The sequence below is a fragment of the Opisthocomus hoazin genome, chromosome 2, assembly GCF_030867145.1.
Source record: "Opisthocomus hoazin isolate bOpiHoa1 chromosome 2, bOpiHoa1.hap1, whole genome shotgun sequence".
Lineage (NCBI taxonomy): Eukaryota > Metazoa > Chordata > Aves > Opisthocomiformes > Opisthocomidae > Opisthocomus > Opisthocomus hoazin.
Genome location: NC_134415.1, coordinates 10,508,788 through 10,532,783, shown reverse-complemented (window position 1 = coordinate 10,532,783; position 23,996 = coordinate 10,508,788). Strand labels below are relative to the sequence as shown.

The 23,996-nt window shown below is 37.1% G+C and overlaps 1 protein-coding gene across 2 annotated transcripts in view; it reads right to left on the bottom strand.

Moving 5' to 3' along the window:
- FMN2 (formin 2) overlaps positions 1-23,996 on the bottom strand; it is a 163,237-nt gene that overhangs the window by 125,979 nt on the left and 13,262 nt on the right. For both annotated transcript variants that reach the window (XM_075412496.1, XM_075412505.1), the window contains exons 2-3: positions 17,577-17,743; positions 4,088-4,235 (exon numbers count right to left, since the gene is read on the bottom strand). In XM_075412496.1, coding sequence (XP_075268611.1) covers positions 4,088-4,235; positions 17,577-17,743 — 315 coding nt within the window. The remainder of the gene's footprint in view (positions 1-4,087; positions 4,236-17,576; positions 17,744-23,996) is intronic.

The window sequence follows — 23,996 nt, the reverse complement described above, 5'->3', positions numbered from 1 at the left end:
GTGAGAAGTTTCATTGCCAGTGGCAGCTATGCTGCAAGGCTACCCCTTGAAAATTAACAATTCTCAACCTTTTTTGCTTTTTCAATTGTTTACTAAAACAACATTCCAAGTCTCATCTGACAGAATTGTTCCCAGTCATAAAACACTGGATGAGGATAGGCTGTTACGAACAGGACATAATTCTTCATCTCTCCCTTTGAAAAGTTTTTAGTGTGGCTAAATCACGCCTTTTTGCTGACTGTGATAAGTCCACTTACTGAAGAAAACGCAGGATGCTACTAATGAATCGGACACTCACTCCTCATTGCAACCAGAACAACCACACCAAAACCAAATTAATATTTCCCCGTAAAAGCTATTAATGTCTCTTTTGAAGGAAGGGAAGAGTATTAACATTTTTAAACCAAGAAATTGGGAGATACTTGTTTTACAAACTATCTGGAAGAGAACTTATTTGGCTAACCCTACCTCAACGGATTTGCTAAACCAGGAAAACTCCACTAGTATGTGGGCGCTGGTGACTTCCTCAGGGCCTGCATACCTGATGTTAGATTTCTGCATGGCTGAAAGAAACTTTAAGATGAATTTCATGTTTACTCACACCAGGTTTAATTCTTTACTAATGTTCTAGTACTAGACAAGACATGTACACCCACAGAACTTAGAAAGTAATATTTCCTGTTATGCAAACTGAAACAAACTGCCTCCCTTACTCAAAAGTTCTTAAAAAAAAAATACAGGAACAGCCTGTTCCTATATATTTGTCAATACTTAACAACTGGACAGAATTGTCTAGCTTATTTTTAGGTTTTGTTCTAAAAAGGGTTCTAAATATAAGCTGAGTTCAGCGTAATAGGAGCAGTTAATTGTTAGGTTCATTTGCCAAAATTCACCAAATACAATCTATTTGCAGTAAACTAACAGGGTTTTATCTTTGTTAAGCAAAACTAAAAAAAAAAAAAACAAAAACAAACCCCACCATCACAACAAAAAATGAGTTATGGAAAGCAAAAGCGCTATATGACAAATGAAACCTTCCCTTTAACCCAAACCAAACAATTTCCCCCCCCCCCCCCCCTTTCATAAATGAAGGAAACAAATGTCTGGACAAGCCTGGCTTTGTTAAAGAGACTAACTTAGATTTCAGAGTGTAAAAGTGTAAACCCATACAGAGATTTAGTGTGTTGGGACTGTTTTATTTTTCAGAAGTCTCTGCCCAGGTGGTTAGGACAGTCACGTGGGAGACAATGTCTGGACTTTAGTGCCAGCGTACTTGCCTTTTCCTATATGTTAAGTGGAATAGTGTTGTCAGCAAAGCATTAAAACAACTGAATTCCAAATACCCTGTTGTGTTTACATTCAGGCAATGTGCTGGGGTGAGAGAGTGGTAGAGTCAAATACCTTAAGAATTGGGTATTTAGATGGAAAATTCGTGGCACGCACGTTAACCTTACTGGTGATACTGACTTATTTTGTCCAAAATATTTTCTGAATCCAGAACTGAAAAGTGGTTTTGGCATAAGTATCTGCTGACTTGAACCCAAATTCATATCAGGTATTTCCAAACTTCATTGTTTTTTTTAATATGTAGCCAACCTAAAAAAACCTAAACAAACCCAAACAAGCTAAAAAACCCCCCAATCAACCTGACTAAAAAACCAGAAAAACTTCTGACCACTCTAATAGCCCTTTCCTCACAGCCAACAACATTCCACACGACACAGAGCAAAACTATTTAATATATACTATAGTAAAGAGAGGATGAACTACTTTGCTAATTTAGGAAGAGATTACCTAAGACCTTGCAGATTTTCCTCCTGCCTTACTTAAAACTTGAAGGCTCTGTATTATCCTTACACTAACATGCGTGTAATAAGAATAAAGACTCTACATATAAAAATATCCTGCTACATTCCTCTCTGGATCAATATTTCTGACAAAACTGTATGTTTTTGTATCTGTTTAATCCATACAGCAGTAACACAACAACTCTGCAAAATACAGCTACTCTACACACAGTAATATACACCCTTTAAAAAAATGCTTACAACCTCCATCTTTTAAAGGCACATATACATAAAATAATTTAGTTACATATCTTGGGGAAGGTGTTTATTCTTCAGGCTTCACATAACATATCACTTACCTCCAGGTTCTTCCACATGACAAGCATGCAAACAATCAAACAAAAAAAGTTAAATTATTTACCTATTTATTGTATTCAGAGCAATTATAATTTTTCCTTTTCCCTCCATGCTATACACTGCAAATTCACACCAAAAACCAAAATTTCAACAATATTTCAATATTTTCAAGAAGTGTCAGCACCTCAGGTAAAGTCTGACAACTATTCTTGTTCCAATTAGAAACAGCCACAATACAGTTCTCCATTTTACTTCTAATTCTATTTTCTCAATATTTATGCAGTTTTTAGAGGGCAGCAGCTGAGATAAGGAACAGACAAGTACTGTACATGTTACATGCATGTAGTAGGTATAATATTAAATAGAAAAACATAGGATGGAAACAAACCACGTATAAAATGAATACATTTTGAAATTATTAGTATTATCGTCTTGGTAGAAATACTCCTCCAAATTGTTAAAAATAGTAAAAATCTTTAGATTTCAAAATTTTTTTATGCATACAATGTTCTTCTAGATTTTAGAGCAACAAAGCTGTTGTTAACTTGTGCCAGCCTCTGCTGGGCTAAAATTTCAAAGTAAAATAATAAAATATTTACCCTTTTGTTTTTCCAGTGCAAAGTACGTTCATAAATTCTCTGATCACATATCCATTAGCTAAGTCTCCAAGTTGAGAAACAACCTGTCCTCTAAGAGTATACAGCAATGAATTCTACTACCACATATGACAGCACTTTCACTGAATACATCATAAAATAGTAGATCATCAGTCAAAAACTGGACTATCCCAGCAGTCCCTTACTGCAGAGTTCCACACTCTGAATTGCATCAGTGAGATGGATGCAGAAATGTTTCCTTGACCACTAATAGAGCTGCTTTTGTAAAAGCCACAGAATAAACAGAGTAATACGGCAGTATTGCATTTTTGTTGGCATCACTTATTTTGCTTGTGAACACTGGAATAAGTGAAACCAGTAAAAGTGAAGTGTTGCCATGATAAATGGTGTCCATGCAGGGAATACTTTGCTCATGTTCCAGAGCAAGTGGTAGAGAAGTCCCAAAGAAAATTAAATCTGAAATTAACTCCACCCAAAGCCTACAAGTAATACAAAGAGATCTGTTGAGAAAAAAAGACTTAATTCCTCAAATCTAAGCAATGAAAAAAAAAGTGGTAGGAAATGGAAAATTTGAGAATACTCAGTGGCTCTCCATGGAAGTCATGGGGATGAATGCAGCCTAAAAGTGTTGAGAGCCATTGAATGTTAACTAACACAAAGCTAAGCCTCCAAGAACCTGTGGTATTTGCCCATCAACATTGCTAACAGGAAACAGGTCTGAACGTGTCTTTAAATTTCTTTGTCAGCTACAAGAAGTTTTGTTTTGGTTTAATTCTCAGCTAAAACTGAGCTTTTAATAAGTATGCAGAAGATTTCAGAAATTTGGCTGGTAGAGTAACCTCAAAAATATTAAGATAAACTGACTTCACAAAAAAGACCTCAAATTATTTTTCAGATACACTTTTCCTACCTCTCTGTCAGCAGGGGACTGCTGAATCCACAAACGAATACCTTACACCACTCTAATAACTTTCAGTATACCACCAGTGGGCTTCTGAAGTTTTCCATATTTTTAAGAAAAGTACCCATATTTCATGGCTCTGAAGGTATGTAAACTGGAAAAGAACAAAGGTCACAACACCTGGTAAAATCCACTAGTCAGCATATGCCAGGTGCACATCTTGGTTGTTAACAAAAAGCATGCATTTTTCCTGAATATTTTTTATTAGATTCATACTAGCTAACATTATTTCTGATGCTAATCCAAGATCTTCAAAATCAGGTGTTTGTTAGAAGTTAAGATATTAAGTTTATATCTTGGATTCTAAAACACAGCAGCTCCCCCCCATGCCATACAGATATCTTGTCTGGGTCCAAGAACCATACCTTCTTCTGTAATGTTGAGTCTTTGTTCTTCATCTGGAGGTTTGGGTGGGGGCCACACAGATGGAATTCTCCTTGGAAAGCTTCCTTCCACGTAATCTGATGAATGTGTGGGTTGGCTAACTGCAGCCCAAGTATAAAGCTGGTCTTGCTGCAGTTGTTAAAAAAAAAAAAAAGTTAAGAAGTTCATACAGATGCTACAATACAGTTCAACACTAGTTTTTTTTGAGCATGGGGAACTCTTTGCCACTTCTTTCCTTAGAGAGATAAGGGTTTTGTCCATCATGACTCTACTTCTTTACATATGGCTAGTTTACAGGTTAGAGAAAAATATTTCAGTCCACACACTATGCAATCTTTTCAGACCAAATGCACAAGCAAGGAAAAGAAGCAGGATTATTTCACCATAAATGAAACTGAGATATTTATTCTTTGCAACGCTATTTTTGTCATCATGACTCTACTTCTTTACATATGGCTAGTTTACAGGTTAGAGAAAAATATTTCAGTCCACACACTATGCAATCTTTTCAGACCAAATGCACAAGCAAGGAAAAGAAGCAGGATTATTTCACCATAAATGAAACTGAGATATTTATTCTTTGCAACACTATTTTTGTCATTTATATTTCCATAATCATAAAAAGGCAGATAAAAAGCTGGGTTTGCTTTTAGAATAAAGTTAAAAAAGAAAAAAAAACTCAACAGCTAAATGTATTCTCAGTCCTCTGGACTCTAATCAGATTCTACCCTTATTACTCAATAGCTTTGAGTTTGATTCACTTATTAAAAGTAGGAGACATCCAGACTGTCTGATGAAAACCAGGGAAAACTTATGCTTTAAGCCAACAGAAAGATTTTAGTTGAGCACTATTCAAATAGTTCTTCTTGTGAGTCCCATTGTGGATCAACATGCACATCTTGTGATTAGATTTTTATAATACTGTAAACTCTGTAGAGATCGATCACAGCAACCACATGAGTATCCTAGTAAATGATCTGGAAATATGCAAATATTGTAATATATTGGAAAAAAAAAATCAAGCCACAGAATGAAAATACAGTCACATAACACAGTAGTATCTTCTTACAACGATCATGTTCGTTACACTTCATTCATGCTATCACCCAAGTAAAACGTTGGTAATACATATTTGTCCTGCTGCATATTTCATTTTTGGATTAGAAACTTTATTTATTTTTTTTTAATTTTACAGAGATACTAAAACTTGAAAAGACAGGTGGGGGAAGAACAAAATAACACTTTTGTTGGGATAATTGCTATTCCACGTGATTAAGCTTCTACTTGCCTAAAAATAAGTTGTGATAAGAGTGATAACATTCTATTGAGAGCAACTTACTTAGAACAGACAAATGCTGGTTATAAAGTAAAAAGTTTTGGTTTACACAGGGTGCCTTAAACAGTCAGGGTCAAAGGAAGCTCGTTACAGCTTTCCAGCATGAAAAACACAAGAAAAATCCAGCCACATACACAGACCTCCAATAAAGGTACAAATAAATGGATAAAAAGCTGAATACAAAATCACATCAGGTTCTTTACATAGCCCTGAACTCTATGTTACTTGAAAAGCCTATGCTCTTCTCATGACTACTGCATTTGAACATATGAACAGCCTTGATTAACGCAGTTCTTTCAGTAACTTAGTACTTTCCCTTTGTCTAATTCCAGTTTTTTAGAAGGTATGTATTTTGGGGGTTTCTGCATAATTTCCAGTACTGTGGGAGTAAAACAGAGAGAGGGAGTCATACCTGTACATACTGTCTAAAGAAAAATAAAAGGTGCTGGATTTTACTACTTGTGTTGTTTCTACACCATCCAAATCTCAAAAACACAAAGGAAAATAAAATTCAAAAAAGTCATCCAGAGGAAAACCAGAACAATTTTTTTTTGCCCACTCTACTACCTTACACAGTGCAGGGAACACAGGGAAGAATAAGATCTACAGAGGGCTAGCTGGGTAAGCACAATCAATTTTGAATGGGATTATATGTAGGGTTATAGGGCAATAAAACAACACAACAGACTGTAGATAATATTGACATAGCATGAATGAGGAAGATAAAACAGTTAAACTGATCCTGGGCATGATATTTCACCATGCCGGCTCTTGAAAGATATAGTACAATCATTTAACAACAAATTTTTGAATTATGATTAGTCTACATGAATTAAGATGTATTAAAAATGTCATAGTACAGGTGGGATACATTATGAGGGTAATAAAATATGAAGTACCTAAGTTCTTGCTGATAGAATTTAAAGCATATAAACTATGAACAGTTATAAATTAAGACATCACACAACTCCATAACCAACTCCTAACCCAGAATAGGAGATTTGTTTGTGAGTATAAAAGGCAGTATTTTTTGGTTTGTGTTGTGTTCTGTTTCAGAATTCTTTTCATTCACTGTTCTACGTAGAGAAGTATGATGGAATAGACTCATCACATAATAGAAATTTACAGAGGTAAATGTAAATTTGCAAAAATGCCTTGAAGGGACTCGCACTACAACCAAAATATGTCTGTGTTAAGATATAAACAAGGTATTTAACAACAGCTGCATTCAGATTACTTGAAAATTTATGAACATAATTTCAAATATGAAAACCCCTCATGACAGTAAGGTAGTCTGAAGGTCTGGACTTCAAGATGATAATCCATAAACTACACTTAAAATGGGAAAAGATTAACCCTGTCTCCACTTTTGTGCCCTTCAAAAGAGATGAATCATTTGAATGTCTTAATTCCTGTTCACCCAAGATACTGTCTAAAATCTAATCCTCTGTACCTTCCGTCTTTATCTCCTTCTCAGTTAAAACACTCATTTCTCCTTTTCCAAATCTGATAGTGCCTTAAATTTGCATGAATATTTGAACATTTTGAAGGAAGATATATGCAGCGTGTTCTATGATGCTGAAGTACTATTCAAGCAAAAGAAACAAAATAATCCAAATAATAATTTAAAAATCTAGATTTGCTTTTATCATTAACAATTGCAGTACAAGCACCCACAAGCCTGGATTTTCACATCCAACGTTTTCTCCTTCAATCTTTTCATTTCAGAGGCAATTTTTACTAGATATCATTGCAAGTACAGCTAGTGAATACTCTTACCGTGACAAAGCTTTGAATACATCTGGAATTTCCACTTCATCTTGCTCAGACTCCACTATTTAGTGTTTAAAGCACTTATTGTTGGAGTAAAAAAAAAAAAAGTATGCATGTATCTCTGTAACGAATGATCCCAGCCTTATTTATTCGGACTCATTTCTGGGCAGACATTGAAAGCTTAAAGCTGGCTGAGTCCAGTGCACTAAACATAATGTTACGAAGAGTTCTCGTTTCCACACATCCTTACACAGCACTTTCCACTGGTTCTTAAAACTGCAGAGCACTTGCACATGGGCGAGGCAAACTGCTTGCAGGATCTGATGGTACCTAATCAATAGACATTTTACCACTTATAGATGCTAGCATTTAGAATAGAGCCACAGTCAGGTCTGTAGTTTAACTCACTCTCTTCCCAGCCAGCTCTCAGTAGGCACAAAGAATGCCTGTTTTGTACCAAGTTTTCATTCTCATGTACCACAGTGTTGCATTTCAGGTACATATTATAATAAATATTAATTATGCTCTTTCATTGCTTGATCCAAAGATATGCTTGTCTGCTAATCTTTAAAGATGGAAGCCAATGCTGTAAGCTACTCAAAGTAAGGCCCTCTAGCAAGCGACATACAGAAAGAGGCAGGTGGACCCAGAACCAGGGCCATGAGCTAGCCCTGCAGCAAACACCAGCAGGCATACTGGTGGACACTGAGCTTTCAGAAATGGGGTCACACATTTGTCACACGCAGACCAGGTTTCTTGCCCCGGCCACAGACTGAGTTAGAGATTAGTATATCCCCCACTGCAGGAATATACTGTGCAACCTTGAACCTGTGCTTTCAGCAGCTTTATTGTTCCTGGAGATATGCAGGTAATACGACCTTCTGTTTAACACCACTTCAGTTTTTAATCAACTGTGTCCTTTGAACTGGAAGCAGATAAAAAGGCAGCCATTGTGAGAAATTCTTAAACGAGGTACAAGAGAGAGAGTTGAAACAGCAATAACTGTATACACTTCTGTCCAATCCGGTTGCAAAAGCATGAATCAGCAACGTGAGAATAAAGGGGAAAAAAAAAAAATCTGACCAGAAGTATTTTGACAATCCTTCAGTGGTGCCCAGCGACAGGACAAGGGGAAATGGGCACAAACTGAAGCACAGGAAATTCCAGCTGAACATGAGGAAGAACTTCTTCACTCTCAGGGTGACAGGGCATTGGAACAGGCTGCCCAGGGAGGTTGTGGAGTCTCCTTCTCTTGAGATATTCAAGATCCACCTGAACAAGGTCCTTGTGCAGCCTTCTGTAGGTGACCCTGCTTCAGCAGGAGGGTTGGACTAGATGACCCACAGAGGTCCCTTCCAACCCTGAACATTCTGTGATTCTGTGAGATGGGAAAGATGGGGCAGTACAGAAGCACACTCCTATCAGGAGTAGCCTCTGCTCTTCAGCTCAGCACAGCAGTAGATAGGGAAACTGCCTTAGCAGTACCTCTAAACTTTCTTACACTAGGGTGAATTGGTACTAACTTCCCTGATGGCTCCTGTCTTAAGCTATGATGGATTTAGGCCCTATCTTGCAGGGCATTTATTTTCAAATAGTAAACAATTTTTCACTAGAAACCCAAACATTCAAGGTTATCCTGAAGAGGGGAGGACAGAAGGGTTGGCATGTCTGCAGAGAGGTATAAATGGGCCAGAAGTAAACACAGGGTGTTAGTTACAAGAAGGTTCCTACTCATCAAATCAGCCTGGATGTGGACAGCCTTCCAATGGGAGGAGCTGGAGGAATGAGGAGAGGAAAAAGTATAACTGCATTTAAGATGGAACTAGATAAAGTCATAGAGGAATTAAATTTTATAGTACTTGGGGTAAGCAGGGGCCAGACTCCATGACTCAAGAAGGTGTTCTCCAGACTAAAAGCTCCATAGAGCTTGTTCCACGTTTGTACATAACTGCTTGTCATTTAGACTTTCAAGTGCCTAGAAGATTTTTTTTTTTTTTCATTTAGGACGTTTAATCATTCTAAATAGACAATCTTTAAAATGAAAGCAAGCCAATTGCATGCTCCCACTGTACAGAAATAGTTAATTGGACAAGCAAGGTTTTAGTCTGAGAAATTAGAGCCAGACTACCTCAAAATGCTCTTATCAGCAGGAGACTGCTTTATTTTAAGCAGCTTTTAAAGTAAAGAAATCAATACTATCAAGAATGGCAAAAGTGGTTTACTTTTTGAAGAGAGATTCAGTAACTAAGCTCTGTCTGACCACTGACAGAAGCGGAGCAGCAATTAAACATGGCTCTCGGCTTGCACTACCTGTAGTAGTGAGCACAGATGCCTTCCAAGGCTGAAAAACAGCAAGTCAGTCATAATTCTATACTATATGTCTGAAGTAGCACTTTATCCTCATGTGCTAAATTTGATAAAAGAGCATTTTAATTCCGTGATTTTATTTTCAGAAAAATGATGTACCTCAGCAATTCATTTAAAAACACTTCAAGTGTCATAAATCCATGAAACATTTCTTTCCCATAAAATGACTTCAACCTCAACAAAACAGAACAAACTTGTCTGAGCCCATTTAACTTTGCTCAGGATTCAACATCATGTCCTAGGGATATGAGCAGTCAGAGTCTAAATACAGAGCCAATAGCCCTGCAGTTAGGACCCTCATGGGGCAAGGAAATCAGGAAATTAAATTTCAGATTTCCACATCTATTCTCATTCAGTTTCAGAGTTATTATCTCGGTCTTCCTATTCCCCCATAACTTCTACATATAATATAGCTCAACAGGTTGAACTGGTGAGCTTCCAACAAATTTTCTTTGGAAGAGGGAACAATGGCTAGCCTTCTGTGAAACAGAAGAACCTCAAGATCTAGCCTCTTTACAATCCAACTTGAACTCCCACTTGGAAGACCACATTCCAAGACCACCAGGTTATCAGCTGCTACTTAGACTACCTGATGGTGTGTCCTTTCTCATCCACTCTCCCCAGAAATTCTAAGCTGAGGCCAGAAGCTTCTCCATCAGGAGCTGTTTTCACTTACCGTGACACAATTCTGCAAGAAGTTTGAATGCTGACGAATTTGAATTTTTCGAAAGAAATCTGTTTCATTAGATAATTCCTTTTACCTCTATTCAATTTGAAAAGTTGATTATTACTGCTAAGTAAAAACTTCCTCTTGAAAACAGGAGACATATGCAATACACACAAATTCAACTCTCACTGTATTCTCAATTCCAATCTAGAAAAAAGACATTGTGTTATGACTGTCATTCTTAAGTGAACTAATGTACATAAAGTCATAAAATATAAAGATCTCTTGAGGTGATGGGGTGACCTCCACCTTCATCCTATGCACAGTGATTTTGACAATTTTAAACAGATGATGTAAACTTAACATCCAGAATGTGCCTCTTGAAGCAGTTCTTCAGTATAACAAGCAGGTAAGAAATGTTCTGTGCAAAAAGAAGCGTGAAAACCTAGCAACACCCTACATATAAAATACCTCCATTGAAAGTGTATACAGTAGCATCACTACAAGTAACTAGAAAGGATAAAGAAAAAAAAAAAGAGAGGGATAGAAGACTGCAGGGCCAAATGTAACAACTATAAAATAAATATGCAATTACAATTAAAAAAAGAAGGAAACAGGGAAACAGTATAACAGGAATAATTCAGCCCAGCGATCACCCAGCTGTTTGCATTTAACTACTCTCAGGAATATTCAGGTTGCTCACCAAAGACAAAGTGTCACAAAGTGTGATTGGGCAATGGAAAAGGAAGAGGAGACATGAGGGCTTTGATTTAGCCAAACTCAGCTGCCATGGTAACCTACATGACAGACAAAGATGAAGACAGCAGATTAACAATCTATTTACTCTGCTCTATTCCACAATTTTCACCTGTTAACTTTTAAAGTCTTATTCACTACTGACACCTAATATACTGCTGTGACAAGTTTCATAAGATGGGACTACATACAGTCTTACACATTTTATTTCTGAGCATTGAAAGCATGCTTGAAGAAATGCTGCATTGTGGCCAGCTTTGTGCTGCAGTTTCGAAGAGCAGTTCTCCTAGCTGAAGTCAATTCTTGGGAAACTTGCTCTTTGGAAACTGATCACTGCTATTTTGGCTCCAACTTCTAAGAAAGGAGTCTGTCTGCAATCTGTTTAACTACTAATTTTCAGACTGGCATAAACAGCGCAAATAAGTTAAAATTAATTGGAATCTTCATGTCACTAACTCCTCTTCCAGCTGACCTGCAAAGTCCCACCATCTGCTACTACTCCGCAGAAAGAAAGCAGTGTCTTTATTTCCTTAAAAAGCATTAGCATCATCACAAGTGGCCAGGAGATAACAGGAAAACAGCCATTCTCGTTGCATTTCCCATTTATGCTGTCTAGCTCTCTACTTCCTTGTGGAAGCGTTATTTCAGAGAAGGATGACAACCTAGTCAGGCATCATAACCACAAATTGCACAAGGGGTAGTCCCTGTCCCAAACTGGCAAACATGTCTATGTATAAAATCACATCATAACACAGTAAAGAAAGACACCCTCAAGAAGATGTCCATCTAGCTCTTTCATTACAGAATATGCTGAAATAATTTATAAATCAAGAAGGCACTAACAATAGTACTGAACACAGTAACAGCATTCAATAAAAGCACTGAAAGAGTTGTAAAGAGAGCTAGCCCAATCAAAATGACACCAGGAATAAAAATGAAAGCTTAGCATGCATTTCAGACACACATGGAAGAAGATATTGCTGGTTAGTGCCACGTGAAAAAAGTAGTTGTTGGACCCTTCAATGTGCAATAGAGATTAAGTTCCCCAGACAAGGAGCATAGTATGGATACAAAGGTATGCTCAGCTTTTTTCTCAAAAGCACTTACAAAAATCATAATATAAAGGCCTCTATCATTTAAGTTTTCACTGAGAATTTAAGTGCTTTAAACCTAATGTTCAGAAACAACATACCAAACTACTCGGAAAGCTTGTCAGAAAAAAAAAAAAAAAGCAGAAATCCGTTATGAAAGGAAAAAAAAAAGCCCATAGCTTAAGATTGAACAGTGTGAACCGGAAAATCTGTAATGGGAAGTCATAATTAGGGACTAGACATCCACGTGTAGTAATTGCGACTACGGGATAAAAATGCAAACACCAAGTACAGTCAACATCTCTTAACAGCACAGTGAAGCTAAATAGAGTTGTCTTGCATTGATAGGAAAATCCCAGCTTCTTCTACTGGTGTGTGGGTAGTTTAAACTGTAATGCAAATGTGTATAATTTATGCACATTACTGATGTCTCTCCACAGACAACCATCTTCCAGCTCCTGTGATACATTACTAACAGAGGAACTAAGCACATGAGATCTCTGCTTCAAAATTGTGATCCTCCAACAGGTGGCTGCAAAACTTTCCTGTGGTTACATTCTTGCCAGAGATGCACTGTTCAGTCAGGTCAGCCTTGTGTTTATTTTACTCTGATAGGATAATGAGGTAACATGTTAAAAAGCTTCAGACTATACCTGCAATACAGAAATACAATTACTTAATAACATGACAGTCATTTCAGACTGACAGAATTTGTCTTTCACAAAGCTTTAATTTCTTACATATCATTCAATCAGAGGATATTTTATTTTAATTTGAAACTTTAGAAGCCCTCTTGAACAAGTCACAACTGTGGAAAAGGGAAAATTTTGAAAGGCAAGCAGGCAACAGTTATTCAAAAGGCAAGCAGTTTTTCAGAGAGCATTCTATGAATAGGCTTTTGCTAATCTATCTTTCTATAAGTTGCGTGTTTACTTGCTTGGCTACTTAAAAAAAAAAAACAAACAAAAAAAACTTTTCCAAACTTTTTTTTCTTCTATAACATACTAGCAGAAGAATGAAAGGCTGTAAAGATAGCCTGGCAAGTAAGAAGTCATTATATCCATGAGGCAGTAATTAGCAGCCTCTCCAGGAGATAGGAAACTAGCAAAAAGAGCATCATATTTCTAGACAGCAAATCTGCCATTGTACATTTACTAACTTTTGAAGATACTCTTTACTTTAGAAGAAGAGGAGTAGGTAGGAAGAGCTGTAGCAAAAGCTTTCACTGCTTCTCAACAGCAAACATCTTTAAAATCCCAACTCTGCCTACTTCTGTGACTTTTAAAGCTTGGTTCGACTTTTATTTTTCAGAGTAATCTTTTCTTCTGGGCACCTGCCACAATCTGTTTTGAAAGAAATAATTGATAAAATGGGCAAAGACAGAACATGAAAGTTTTCTCATAAGTTCTTAAAACAGTTCCAAATTTCTATCCTTTGGGCTATGGCTTGAAAGTTGACCAAAAGGTCAGAGATACTTCAGGAATATGCCATTTCAAATAATCATTAAAATCTATCCAAAATCTGACCAAGTTATAAGCCTCTGAAAACTCGGCACCATCCTCAGCATAAATGTGATGACAGCTGCTAGTTCTCTGAAGATTTATGATTTATGCACAAAGCATAACCTACACCAGAAATACAAGTGCTAACAATTAAATTTAAACTGGTTTCCAGGAGCCATTATAATACTTGCCCAAGAAACTTAAAGCTGTGAAAGTTGTCTTTACTCATAATGCATTGCCTAATCGCAGTCAGGTAGTGTGGAAGAGAAAGAAATAGGATCCAATGAGAAAAGTAAAAGAGGTTGTGTACAATTATTTAATGGAATGAGGCAGAGGCCCACACTGAAACTTGGAAAATCTTTGGATAAAGAAAAAAACAGATCTTGTGGGTTAGTGAGAAAACAGACACAAGATTTGGATATACAGTTGTAAGACAGGGACAACTAGAGGTGACCACCGGGCATGAGTAATAAAGTAGATGAGAATATAATCAGAGTGTGCAATTGCAAACATTTCAAGACAACAGAGAGTTCAGAATTAGCCGTGTTAAATTAAATTCACTGGAGGACATCCAGAAAAGGAGATCAGAACTTTTAAATAGTCTGTTTATATTCGTCTCAAGCCATGAGCAATAGATCTTAGAGTGAACAAAACTTACTGAATTATTTTCATAAACTGTAACCTAACATCTTCAAAAAACAGTCTGTGGGACCGCACTTCAGCAAAAGGGGAATCCTGGATTTTATTCAACATAAAAAAATAGTAAGTTAAATCTCAGAAATACATGGCATCAGTCACAAAATGAGAAAAGAAGGAATTCAAGGAAGGATTTCAGTGGGAAAAAGGCTGGCAGTTCTGAAAAAAAACATGCTAAAGGAGTGACCTAGAAGACTTTCTAAGAAACAGACTAAGATAAAAATCAAAACAGCCAAATAAGTAACATTAAGGAACAAGCAAGCACCAGAGCTGGATGTAGCAGGGTGGAAGGACAACGAGGTGGCAGACAAACCGGGCTGGGACCAGGACAGGGTTACAGGAACTTTGTTGATAGCAGTTTCAGCTGAGTGAAAAGGACACCAGCCAAACTGGAGGCAATCCAGGATGCAACTGGAGGCACATCTGATGAACTCGGAGATCAAGAAAGAATATGGGACTGGCTGTGCTCCCAATTTCAGAGTAAGGTCAAAGATGTTTTATCTCCTAATCCTAGATGGGTGAAATTTAAGTATTACTTATGGCTACTCTAATTCCTCTACCTTTTAAATTAATGTTTAAATCAACATTAAAATCCTGTTCTAATGAATTAAAAAGCAGACAAAGAAAACCTAAATAAATAAGTAGTGTACAGATATGGAGAAAAGTGCAAGAGGGGACATGAGTCACAGATCTTACATGTCCCTTCTTAAGTAATATACAGCCTCACCATAAGTATTTTCCACACTAATTGTTAATTGTTTAATTTCCCTACAAAGAATTTATTTTCTGTGTGATGTTTTATTTACTCACTCTAAGAAGCAAAATCAGTGAGGAGAAGCCCAATTTTGAAGTTCTCGGCCACTAAAGCTTATACTGCAGGTTTTAAACATTTTCATCCTTGTAGGGCATGTAAAAAATGAACAGGTAGGCATTCCTGTGCTGTGGTCACCAAGGCTGAAACAGAAACATATTCCTAAACTCAACAGCGGCAGCTCTCACCTTTGTGCCATGTGAAATTCAGCTGTTGAGATCCTAGTGTTCAAGACAGATGTACACTCCTTTGAAGTCGGATGAACTGCTAGTTGCACACTCATACACAGGGCTCTACGCCACTTCTGACATTATTTTCAAGGGGCAGGATCTATTTAGGGGGCTTATACAGAAAACCAGTAAGGGAGCATTTGTGGCTTACTGATAGTCCAATCCAAATTAAGATCACTGCCAAGCCAGCAATATCTTAAATTGCTGACTTTGACACACCTTTGCATGGCACTAGGCTGGGTGACTGTTTCTTTTCAGAAAGTCCATCCTGTTGGATATCATACAATCACAGAATGGTAAGGGTTGGAAGGGACCTTATAGATCATCTGGTTCCAACCCCCCTGCCATGGGCAGGGACACCTTCCACCAGACCAGGTTGCTCAAAGCCCCATCCAACCTGGCCTTGAACGCTGACAGGGAGGGGGCAGTCACAGCTTCTCTGGAAAACCTGTGCCAGTGCCTCATCACCCTCAGAGCAAAGAATTTCTTCCTTGTATCTAATCTAAATCTACCCTCTTTCAGTTTAAAGCCATCACCCCTTGTCCTGTCACTCCATGCCCTTGTAAAAAGTCCCTCTCCAGCTTTCTTGTAGGCCCCTTTCAGGTGCTGGCAGGATGCTGTAAGGTCTCCCCAGGCCTTCTCATCTCCAGACTGAACAACCCCAACTCTCTCAAGCCTGTCCTCCTAGGAGAGATGCTCCAACCCTCTGATCATTTTTGTGGCCTCCTCTGACCCTCAATGAAAGATAACTAGAATCATTCTTTTACTCAACAAAGCATGTTATACCAGTTAACAAAAGAGCCTCTTCTACTTCTTTCCAAACTTTTAATTTGGGGAAACCTGTTTATAAGTAAGGAGAAACTTATTTTTTTTTTTTTTAAATATTGTATTCAGTGCTCTAAAGAAGAAATTAGCTGAATATATGTTAAAACCAGAACTGAAAACATTGCCAGACTGCTTTAAACAACCCGAAAAATAAACATCTCTTTTCCAGTAACTTTATTAAGTGTATTTAACCATAAACACTTTCAGATGATGTGTGATTTTAAGTCACCTCAGTTTTACTGTCGCACTCCATTTTTCAATTAATTTCAAAAAACAATTTGAAAATGTTTTAAACATTGTTTTTCTAAAAAAAAATGTAGAAGCTGAATATTGTTAGAGGGACCATGATTTTGTAGATAAGCTGGGTTATCTAGGAAAGCTTGTCAGTTTTAAAAATTCATCGGACAAATTTATTCTACCCATTTTCCCTTCACCAGTTGTGTTAAACTACCAGTTGTGTTAAACTACTCTTCAGGAAAGATGAAAAAGATTATTATAGAGTTTAAAAGACTCATGTTCTCTCATATTCATGCCAATAATTTTTTGAGTATTTCTACCAAGCTTCAGCTTGATGTGTGGAATAGGGATGATCTTAACTATAATGCATTAAGTAGATTAGTTATTATTTGTATATTATTTTTAAGTTAATCAATGAAGAGAAAAACTCTGATTATCTTCAGTCACTTAAACCAGTACAAAGAAACGTCAAAGATAATATTTAAAGGCAAGGATCATAAAAATAAGTTCACTGTAAAACTTCACAGGTTGTACAGTATTATGCAATCGAAAGACGTTCTTATGTTGAATTCATTATCCAAGAGGAAGGAAAAGTATGTTAGGTGATGTCTACACCACAGTTTTGTAACTGTATGCAAACACCACCAATAACAGCACTCTGGCCAGACAGCCCAAAGGCACAGATAGCACTGCAGCTGGAAGCTGGCAGATTTGCACTGACCCCTGCACTATTTTGTATCAAAAGTCTTTTCAGGCGGGAAAAAAAATATCTAGCATAGACATCTCATTTGGGTTCTGTAAAGTTTCGCAACACTCTGTTTTCTGTTGTTCTTTTAATTTGCATTTTTGGTCAAGCAGCCATTGGACTGAAATGTTGGTAGTCCTATAGAGTGCTTTGAATCAAAGAAAAAGATTTAATGAAAACAACAGATAAAGAACAGTATAGCAGACTAAAATATGAGTTAAAAAGCTAAGAAATCAAGTTATGAGATATCCTTTTAAAACTTCTACTTACCTGGATACAAAAGCGTACACACCTGAAGCCAGAAAAATAGCTGGCCACTCTCCTAAGGGTAAATTTCATCACAATGACTAACAAGGCTCTCAGCACTGATAAGCCATTGACAAATCACATCCCTCTTGGCAAAACAGACAGAAGATAACTCTTTCAGTACTTACATCAAAGGTGGGTGTGCTTTGCTGGGCACTCTGATTACATGGTTCTCTGAAGCAGTCGGTGAATGGAAGCAAAAGACCCATTGCAATAATGCGAGAACATAGCTTTTCTGCTTCTTCTTGTGGTGCGTTTTCCTGCTGGCTGAAGAGCTTTTCCAGCAGAGTTCGTCCTGCCAAGGTGATGACACAGATCAATAAGAATTTGTAGCTATCTACAGGACACAAAGATCAAGGCATTACAATGTGTATGGAAAATCTCAGCTACTAGAAGTAAAAAAAGAAATAAAAAAAGAATTCTTGAGTAAAGTATCTGATAATAAGTCTTTAATATAAATATTTCTACATAATAATTTGAACTGATCTGTAGCCTCATTAATTAGGATAGCCAAGAAAATATACATTGTGTTGGCTGCACTGCAGAGTAGGAACAAAACCTGTAAGATGCTATTGTAGTATCAATTTCTTATTTATTTATATTATACAATTGTCCTGACGGGAAAACTGAGATATTACCAAGAAATGAAGTAACTTTCTCCAAGGGTGTCACACAAAGTTATTCTATAATCAAGTCTCTCAACTCTTGGAATGAACCTTTGTTTTTTTTGAATCATAAAATGATCACAGTCTTTAAGAAATTGTGCTCCAGTTCTTTGGAGAAACTCACAATAAAGGAATAATAGCAAAAAAAACCTGATAACTATTCTGTTTAAAATTGCATTTAATACAGCTCCAGAGCAGCAGAGTGCTCCAAACTAAAATGCAGTGCCACAAGCAGCAATTCAGAGAAATATAGCTTCTGAAGAGTGAGAAAAGAGACTTACTCATATTATAGGGCCAAATTTCATGATCAAAGTGTTTTCTTTGTTATCTCACCAGACCATGAAAGAAGGAAGTATGTTATAAAGTAAGTTACAAGAGACAATGCTAGAAGTTTGAAAGACCATTGTACTGTGTGCAGTTAGCCAGAAAGAGACGGCAAAAATCAGTTCTATATGCAGGCTGTGGTAAAACCAACATTGTAAAAATATTAAATTGCTTGATTAAGCTCTAAAATGTCAAAAGATGCCAAAATTCAGATTTACAGGATATAAATAAAGAGAGGAAATAGATCTACTGGAAGAGAAAAGGCAGACAGAGTAATAAAGTTAATTTCATGTTTTAGTATGAACTAGCTGGGAATACAATTTGTACCTAAATCAGTTTCTATAGTCTGTTTTTTTCCACCCACTCACTGGAAAGCAAAGGTATTTTCCAGAAAAAATATAGTGCATGAAGAAAGCATTTTAGTGTCATTTAAAGTAGTACTAATAACAATAACATTGATAATAATAAGAAGAATAGTCCTATTTTTTACATACAAATGCAAGATTTCTGTTTGAATGTTGATTTTATTCAAAATGTAAAATTTCCCTTTCCGAACATACTAAAAAGATTTTTCTTTTAAACATCTGGATGCACTTTAAAAACAATCTTGAGTGAAATTTAGCCCAAAGTTTCTGTATTATTTCAACTTCACGTGGCAATACACCCTAAAACAAATAATACATTAAAATGTCAGAAGTGATTTCTAAGATTTTTCGTCTCCACATCTAAAGATCTGATAATTCTGAATTATTAGTCCAAGTTTCCTAGCCTTTTATTAGGCACAATACAGTACATTCAAGCGGATAAGCTAGGGGATAAACTTGTAAGATACACAAGTTTTGTTATGTTTGCCAATTAGTTTGCCTCTGTTCCTTGGTTTCACCACCTATAAGGCGATGTTAAAATCACTGCTTATTCAACATATCTCTCTATTTATCTAAAGATAGAGTTCAGTTGTTAAATCTTCAAAGTCATTAACTAATTGAAGACAGACTTTCTTACTGACCGATACACACTGTGATTTTTTAACAACCTACCCACAGTTGCAGCAATGTACAGCAATCCCCTACATGAAGAAAGGCAACAGTATGAAACTACAGAAGCGAAGCGCAAACAGGGAGCGATCTCCCGACAGATGTTTCTGTGATTTGTTTCTAGTACTTTTTCTTTGGGGTTGTAGTTGCCAATGCTCAGCGGTGCTGTAAAAGACCACTAAAAAAGCCCCTAGCTACTGCCCTCTTACTGCAATACAGGGATTCTCCTAGCTATAAATATTGAGGTAAAGATATATAAGCAAGTTTTAGAGAAAAATAAGAGTACAAGACAGGCATCACACTGGCAGCACAGCACCAACATGTAGCATTTCTGGGGCAAAGCACACCATATTACCATAGTATCACCTTATATCATTGAGTAAAGTTCAACAACATGGAAAGTTGTCTAATTAAAAGAGAGATTGCAAGTGATGAGGATGAATGGGAAGATAATGCTTTACATTTATCTAAAATGCACTGAAAGAAAAACAACAAAAAATACACCAGAGGAAGAGCACTATACATACACAGAAACAACAGGACTATGCAAGAAAACTACGCATTTCTTCATGCTATATTAAATGTTATCCATGGCTTTTGAATGTCAGACTTGATTTTTTTTTTTTTTCTGGATGTTTCAATATTTAAATAAACTTGTCCTGTTTAGAGAGTCTTCTCCTGGACATCCAGAAGCAGAATAGCCCCCTCCCTCCCCCCTCCCCTTTTACTTTAACCTGATTAACAGGAATAATATCTGTAAATAACGATACAGGAAATGAGGCCTTTTTTTTTTTTCTTAATCCACCCATTCATTTGCTAATTTTTGCAGCACTTCCCAACAGTCTTGCTCAAGATCAAATACTTTGTTCAGAATCTTAGTTGCCATTCAGTTGCAGTTTAATTCGTATAGTGGTTATTAACTATAATTTCTTAGTGATAATTAACAATTATCTAAACACACTTTAACATTCAGATACTGTAGAATAAGTACATATGTAAAAAAGCCACTAATGAACTTAATTTCTCTTACTTTACTCTCATTACTTATGCCATTTTGTCCATCTGAACCTGAAACACTCTCTCCAGTGTATTAATAGTCTTGGAATAAATAGCGTAGTAAAAATTATTTAACGAAACTAGCTAGTACTTTTTAAGCTAAAGGAATCAATCATTTAACTCTAACTTTAATATTATTAAGCTGTCCTTTCCATCAAGCATATGTTGAGTCAAAAAAATAAAGGTTTGCAGCACGAAGGTAACGATGTTTGGATGAAGCTGTGCTTTAACATAGCTTGCCTGTTCCTCGCAATTGCTATGGAAACCTGAGGACAGGCACAGAAATATGACTTACAGAAAAGCATTTTGCTAGTTCAGTTAACACATTTTACCAAATGCAAGCTGAAAAAAGTTCAGTTTTCAATGCATACAGAAATAGCTTCACTGAGAACTGCTGTGAAAAAAATCTCTGTATCAACAAGAAATGGGTTATATGTTTAAAGCACTTACTGGGCAATGTATTTAGAACAGACTGTTCAGCAACTGGAGTTTTGTACCTAACCAGCTAGGGCTTACCATCAAATTAAATGGTCATTACAAGCATCACAACCACCCACCCCCATCAAACCTAAAACCCAGCCAAAATTATGAAAAGGCCTATACATATTTTCCGTACAGGGGAGTGAGGAGCAAATACTACCAAAAGAAAACGTGCCAATACTTGAGCATGTCACTAATTTTCTCGAGGCAACACCCCACCAGAGTCACTGTGGCACTGTAGCTCCAGGCAGGGCTAAAGCTATTTTACATGGAGAACAAAATTTGAAAGCCACCGCTTACCAAGAAGTAGTTCCTCCCTTGTTAAGGGCACCTGACATTTCTCTTTCATCTGTTTTCAGGTAAAAGCCAGTTGTCACTGCATTGTCAGCATCCCAGTCCTCCATGGCCTGGGGAGGCTGGTGCCAAATCTGCCCCTGTCACGCTGCTCTCTGACCCTACCTGCGCCTGCACTGACGTTTGTGAAGCAGCAGGAATCACATGTATGATTTTGATTCAGGGCTAGATGACGGTTATATTTGTGCTTATGTATAGAAAAATACATCTTGAACACTGGACTCCACGGGCTTTTAACTACTTTTGTTTGGATTCAGAAATGGATTGCGAGCACCCCATCTATCTGCACTGCACATGCTTGGAATTAATTCAAATTAAAATGACTTTGTGTCTATATGTGTGATATTGACTGTACAATATTAATCTCTGAATCTATCCCTTAAACAGCAAAACCAAAATCACAGCCATATTTAATGCATAGGCTAAATTCCAGTCAAATTCAACTGCAAGACTTTGATCTACAATTTTTCATCTTTGGTTTATAAATAAAATGCAGCAAGAAAAGCCTTTTTCCTCAGAGACCATTGATCACCTCATATTCATAACTCACGTGAGGTGATACCTCTATATGTTCTCAACAGGTGAAGATGGTTGCAAATAACGTGGACTAATTAAATGATCTCATAATTATTAAATGAGCAGCTGATTTCTGTTACAGGGATTTAAATAGTGTTCAAAAAGCCTGTAGGTGTGGCACTTCGGGACATGGTTTAGCAGGCATGGTGGTGTTGGGGTGACGGTTGGACTTGATGATCTTAGAGGCCTTTTCAAACCTTAATGATTCCATGAAATGCAATGGTAAAGCAATTTCTCTTGGTTGCCTTTACATGCATGAAAATAGTAAAGAATAAAGATCTCTCAGCTCTCTTCTTTTTTTCCTAGAAAGTTAAAAAAATCTCCTATTTTTTATAATTTAAACAACTTTTCTTCCCAGAAATCCCTGGTCATGAAGCTCCTGGAGCCTATTCTTACCTTTTCCCTAAGTATTAGTTTGGCATGGGATAGGAGGCAGGAACGTTTCAGCCTTACGTCAATTCAGTATTCTGAGGATCTTGCCAAAACCCTCCAGCAAATAAGACAACTGCAAACTCATAAGTTATTTTTCAGGAGCTTAGAATGACTGAGTAAATCCTAGCAAGGGATCAAAAAAAAAACTTCTCTGTTTTATTTTCTTACAAAGGATTACACAGCTAATTAACTAAAAGAATAGGAACATGAAATTAAGTTTGTAAGTACCAGGTACTTTCGCCTTCCATGGATATTTTGTGATACATTTGCTGCCATAGCTCAGCCTAGGTCTTCTGGCTCAGCTTCCAAATTCCATGCTCTCCACCTGCCTGTCATCTGCTGCTTCCTCCCATTCTCATTATGATTTAGCACTATGATCTTATGATCTCCTGTATGACATTACAGGTCTTCATCCTATCACTATGACCAAGACTTGAGCAACACTGGTCATCAAAACCACCTCTGGCAACAACTGTAGAATATGTAAGCTATTCACTGCAGAATGAAAATACACAAGTCCCAGTATGGTTTCCACTCATATTGTTTCCCTTTTTGAAAAATGCAGGTAACTGCTATTCTTGAATGATCATTTTCAACTTTAGATTTACTGCAACCATATTTACTCAAATGCAAGGCGGAGGGTGAAAAGAAGCCTACCTCCACCAAAAGTCTTTCTACAAACATCACTTCATATAATAATGAAATATTAACTGCCGTATATATTATATAATATGCACATAATATTTAATATAATAAATGCACCCAGTACCACCCTGACACAGCCACAGATTCTCCCTTGGCCTGGAGAGGTGTCTGCGAGTCTGTATTACACCTCCTTCCATATGGCAGCAACTGCTACAGACCTTGGCCATCAGTACTGATAATATGAACCACCTCATCTGTCATGACCTGGACTATGAGTCACTTTTGATAGCAGAGGTTGCACGATTTAGAAGAAAGCACATTTGGTCTTTCTATTACAATTACCTTTTATTCCAGGGCAACCTTTTTTCTCCTCAAGCAGACACTAAAAATTAGCATCTAAACTCCTCTGGAAATGCAGGTTTGCCTTACACTTGATTGCCTATGTAATTATTGAATGTTGAAAGCATATTTGGTACTGTCCGCAGAGAAATATAAGCAAATCCCGACTCAATGAATTCACATTACAGCTCTTTTCCCGTCCAATCTGCTTAGAAGACCAACCTTTCAAAGAGCAACAAGGTGAGCAATAAAATCCTTAAAAACTAGCAATACCATGAGCATATTGTTCTTGGCTTTGGATTTGCTTAATTGTTGAGGGGAGGGAGAGGGACAAATGGAAGAGACAGGAAAACTACAGTAGTCATAGACATACTAAAAAGCCACACAAGCTTGCAATAATGTTTCCCTGAGTATGGTACTGTTTAACCTCACATTTATCCCTAAAGATGTGTCTTCTACCCTCCTTACTCCGCATTTGCCAAAGCCTGGGAGCACAGCTGTCAGTGAGCACAAGTTGAGATTAATTATGTAATAATCAAAATGAGTTACACTCCAAAAGCTCCCCCTTCTGCGGCTCCCCCACGATTCTCTCTCCTGATAACCAGAGCACCACACCACACTTTCAACATTAGCACAGCAGCTA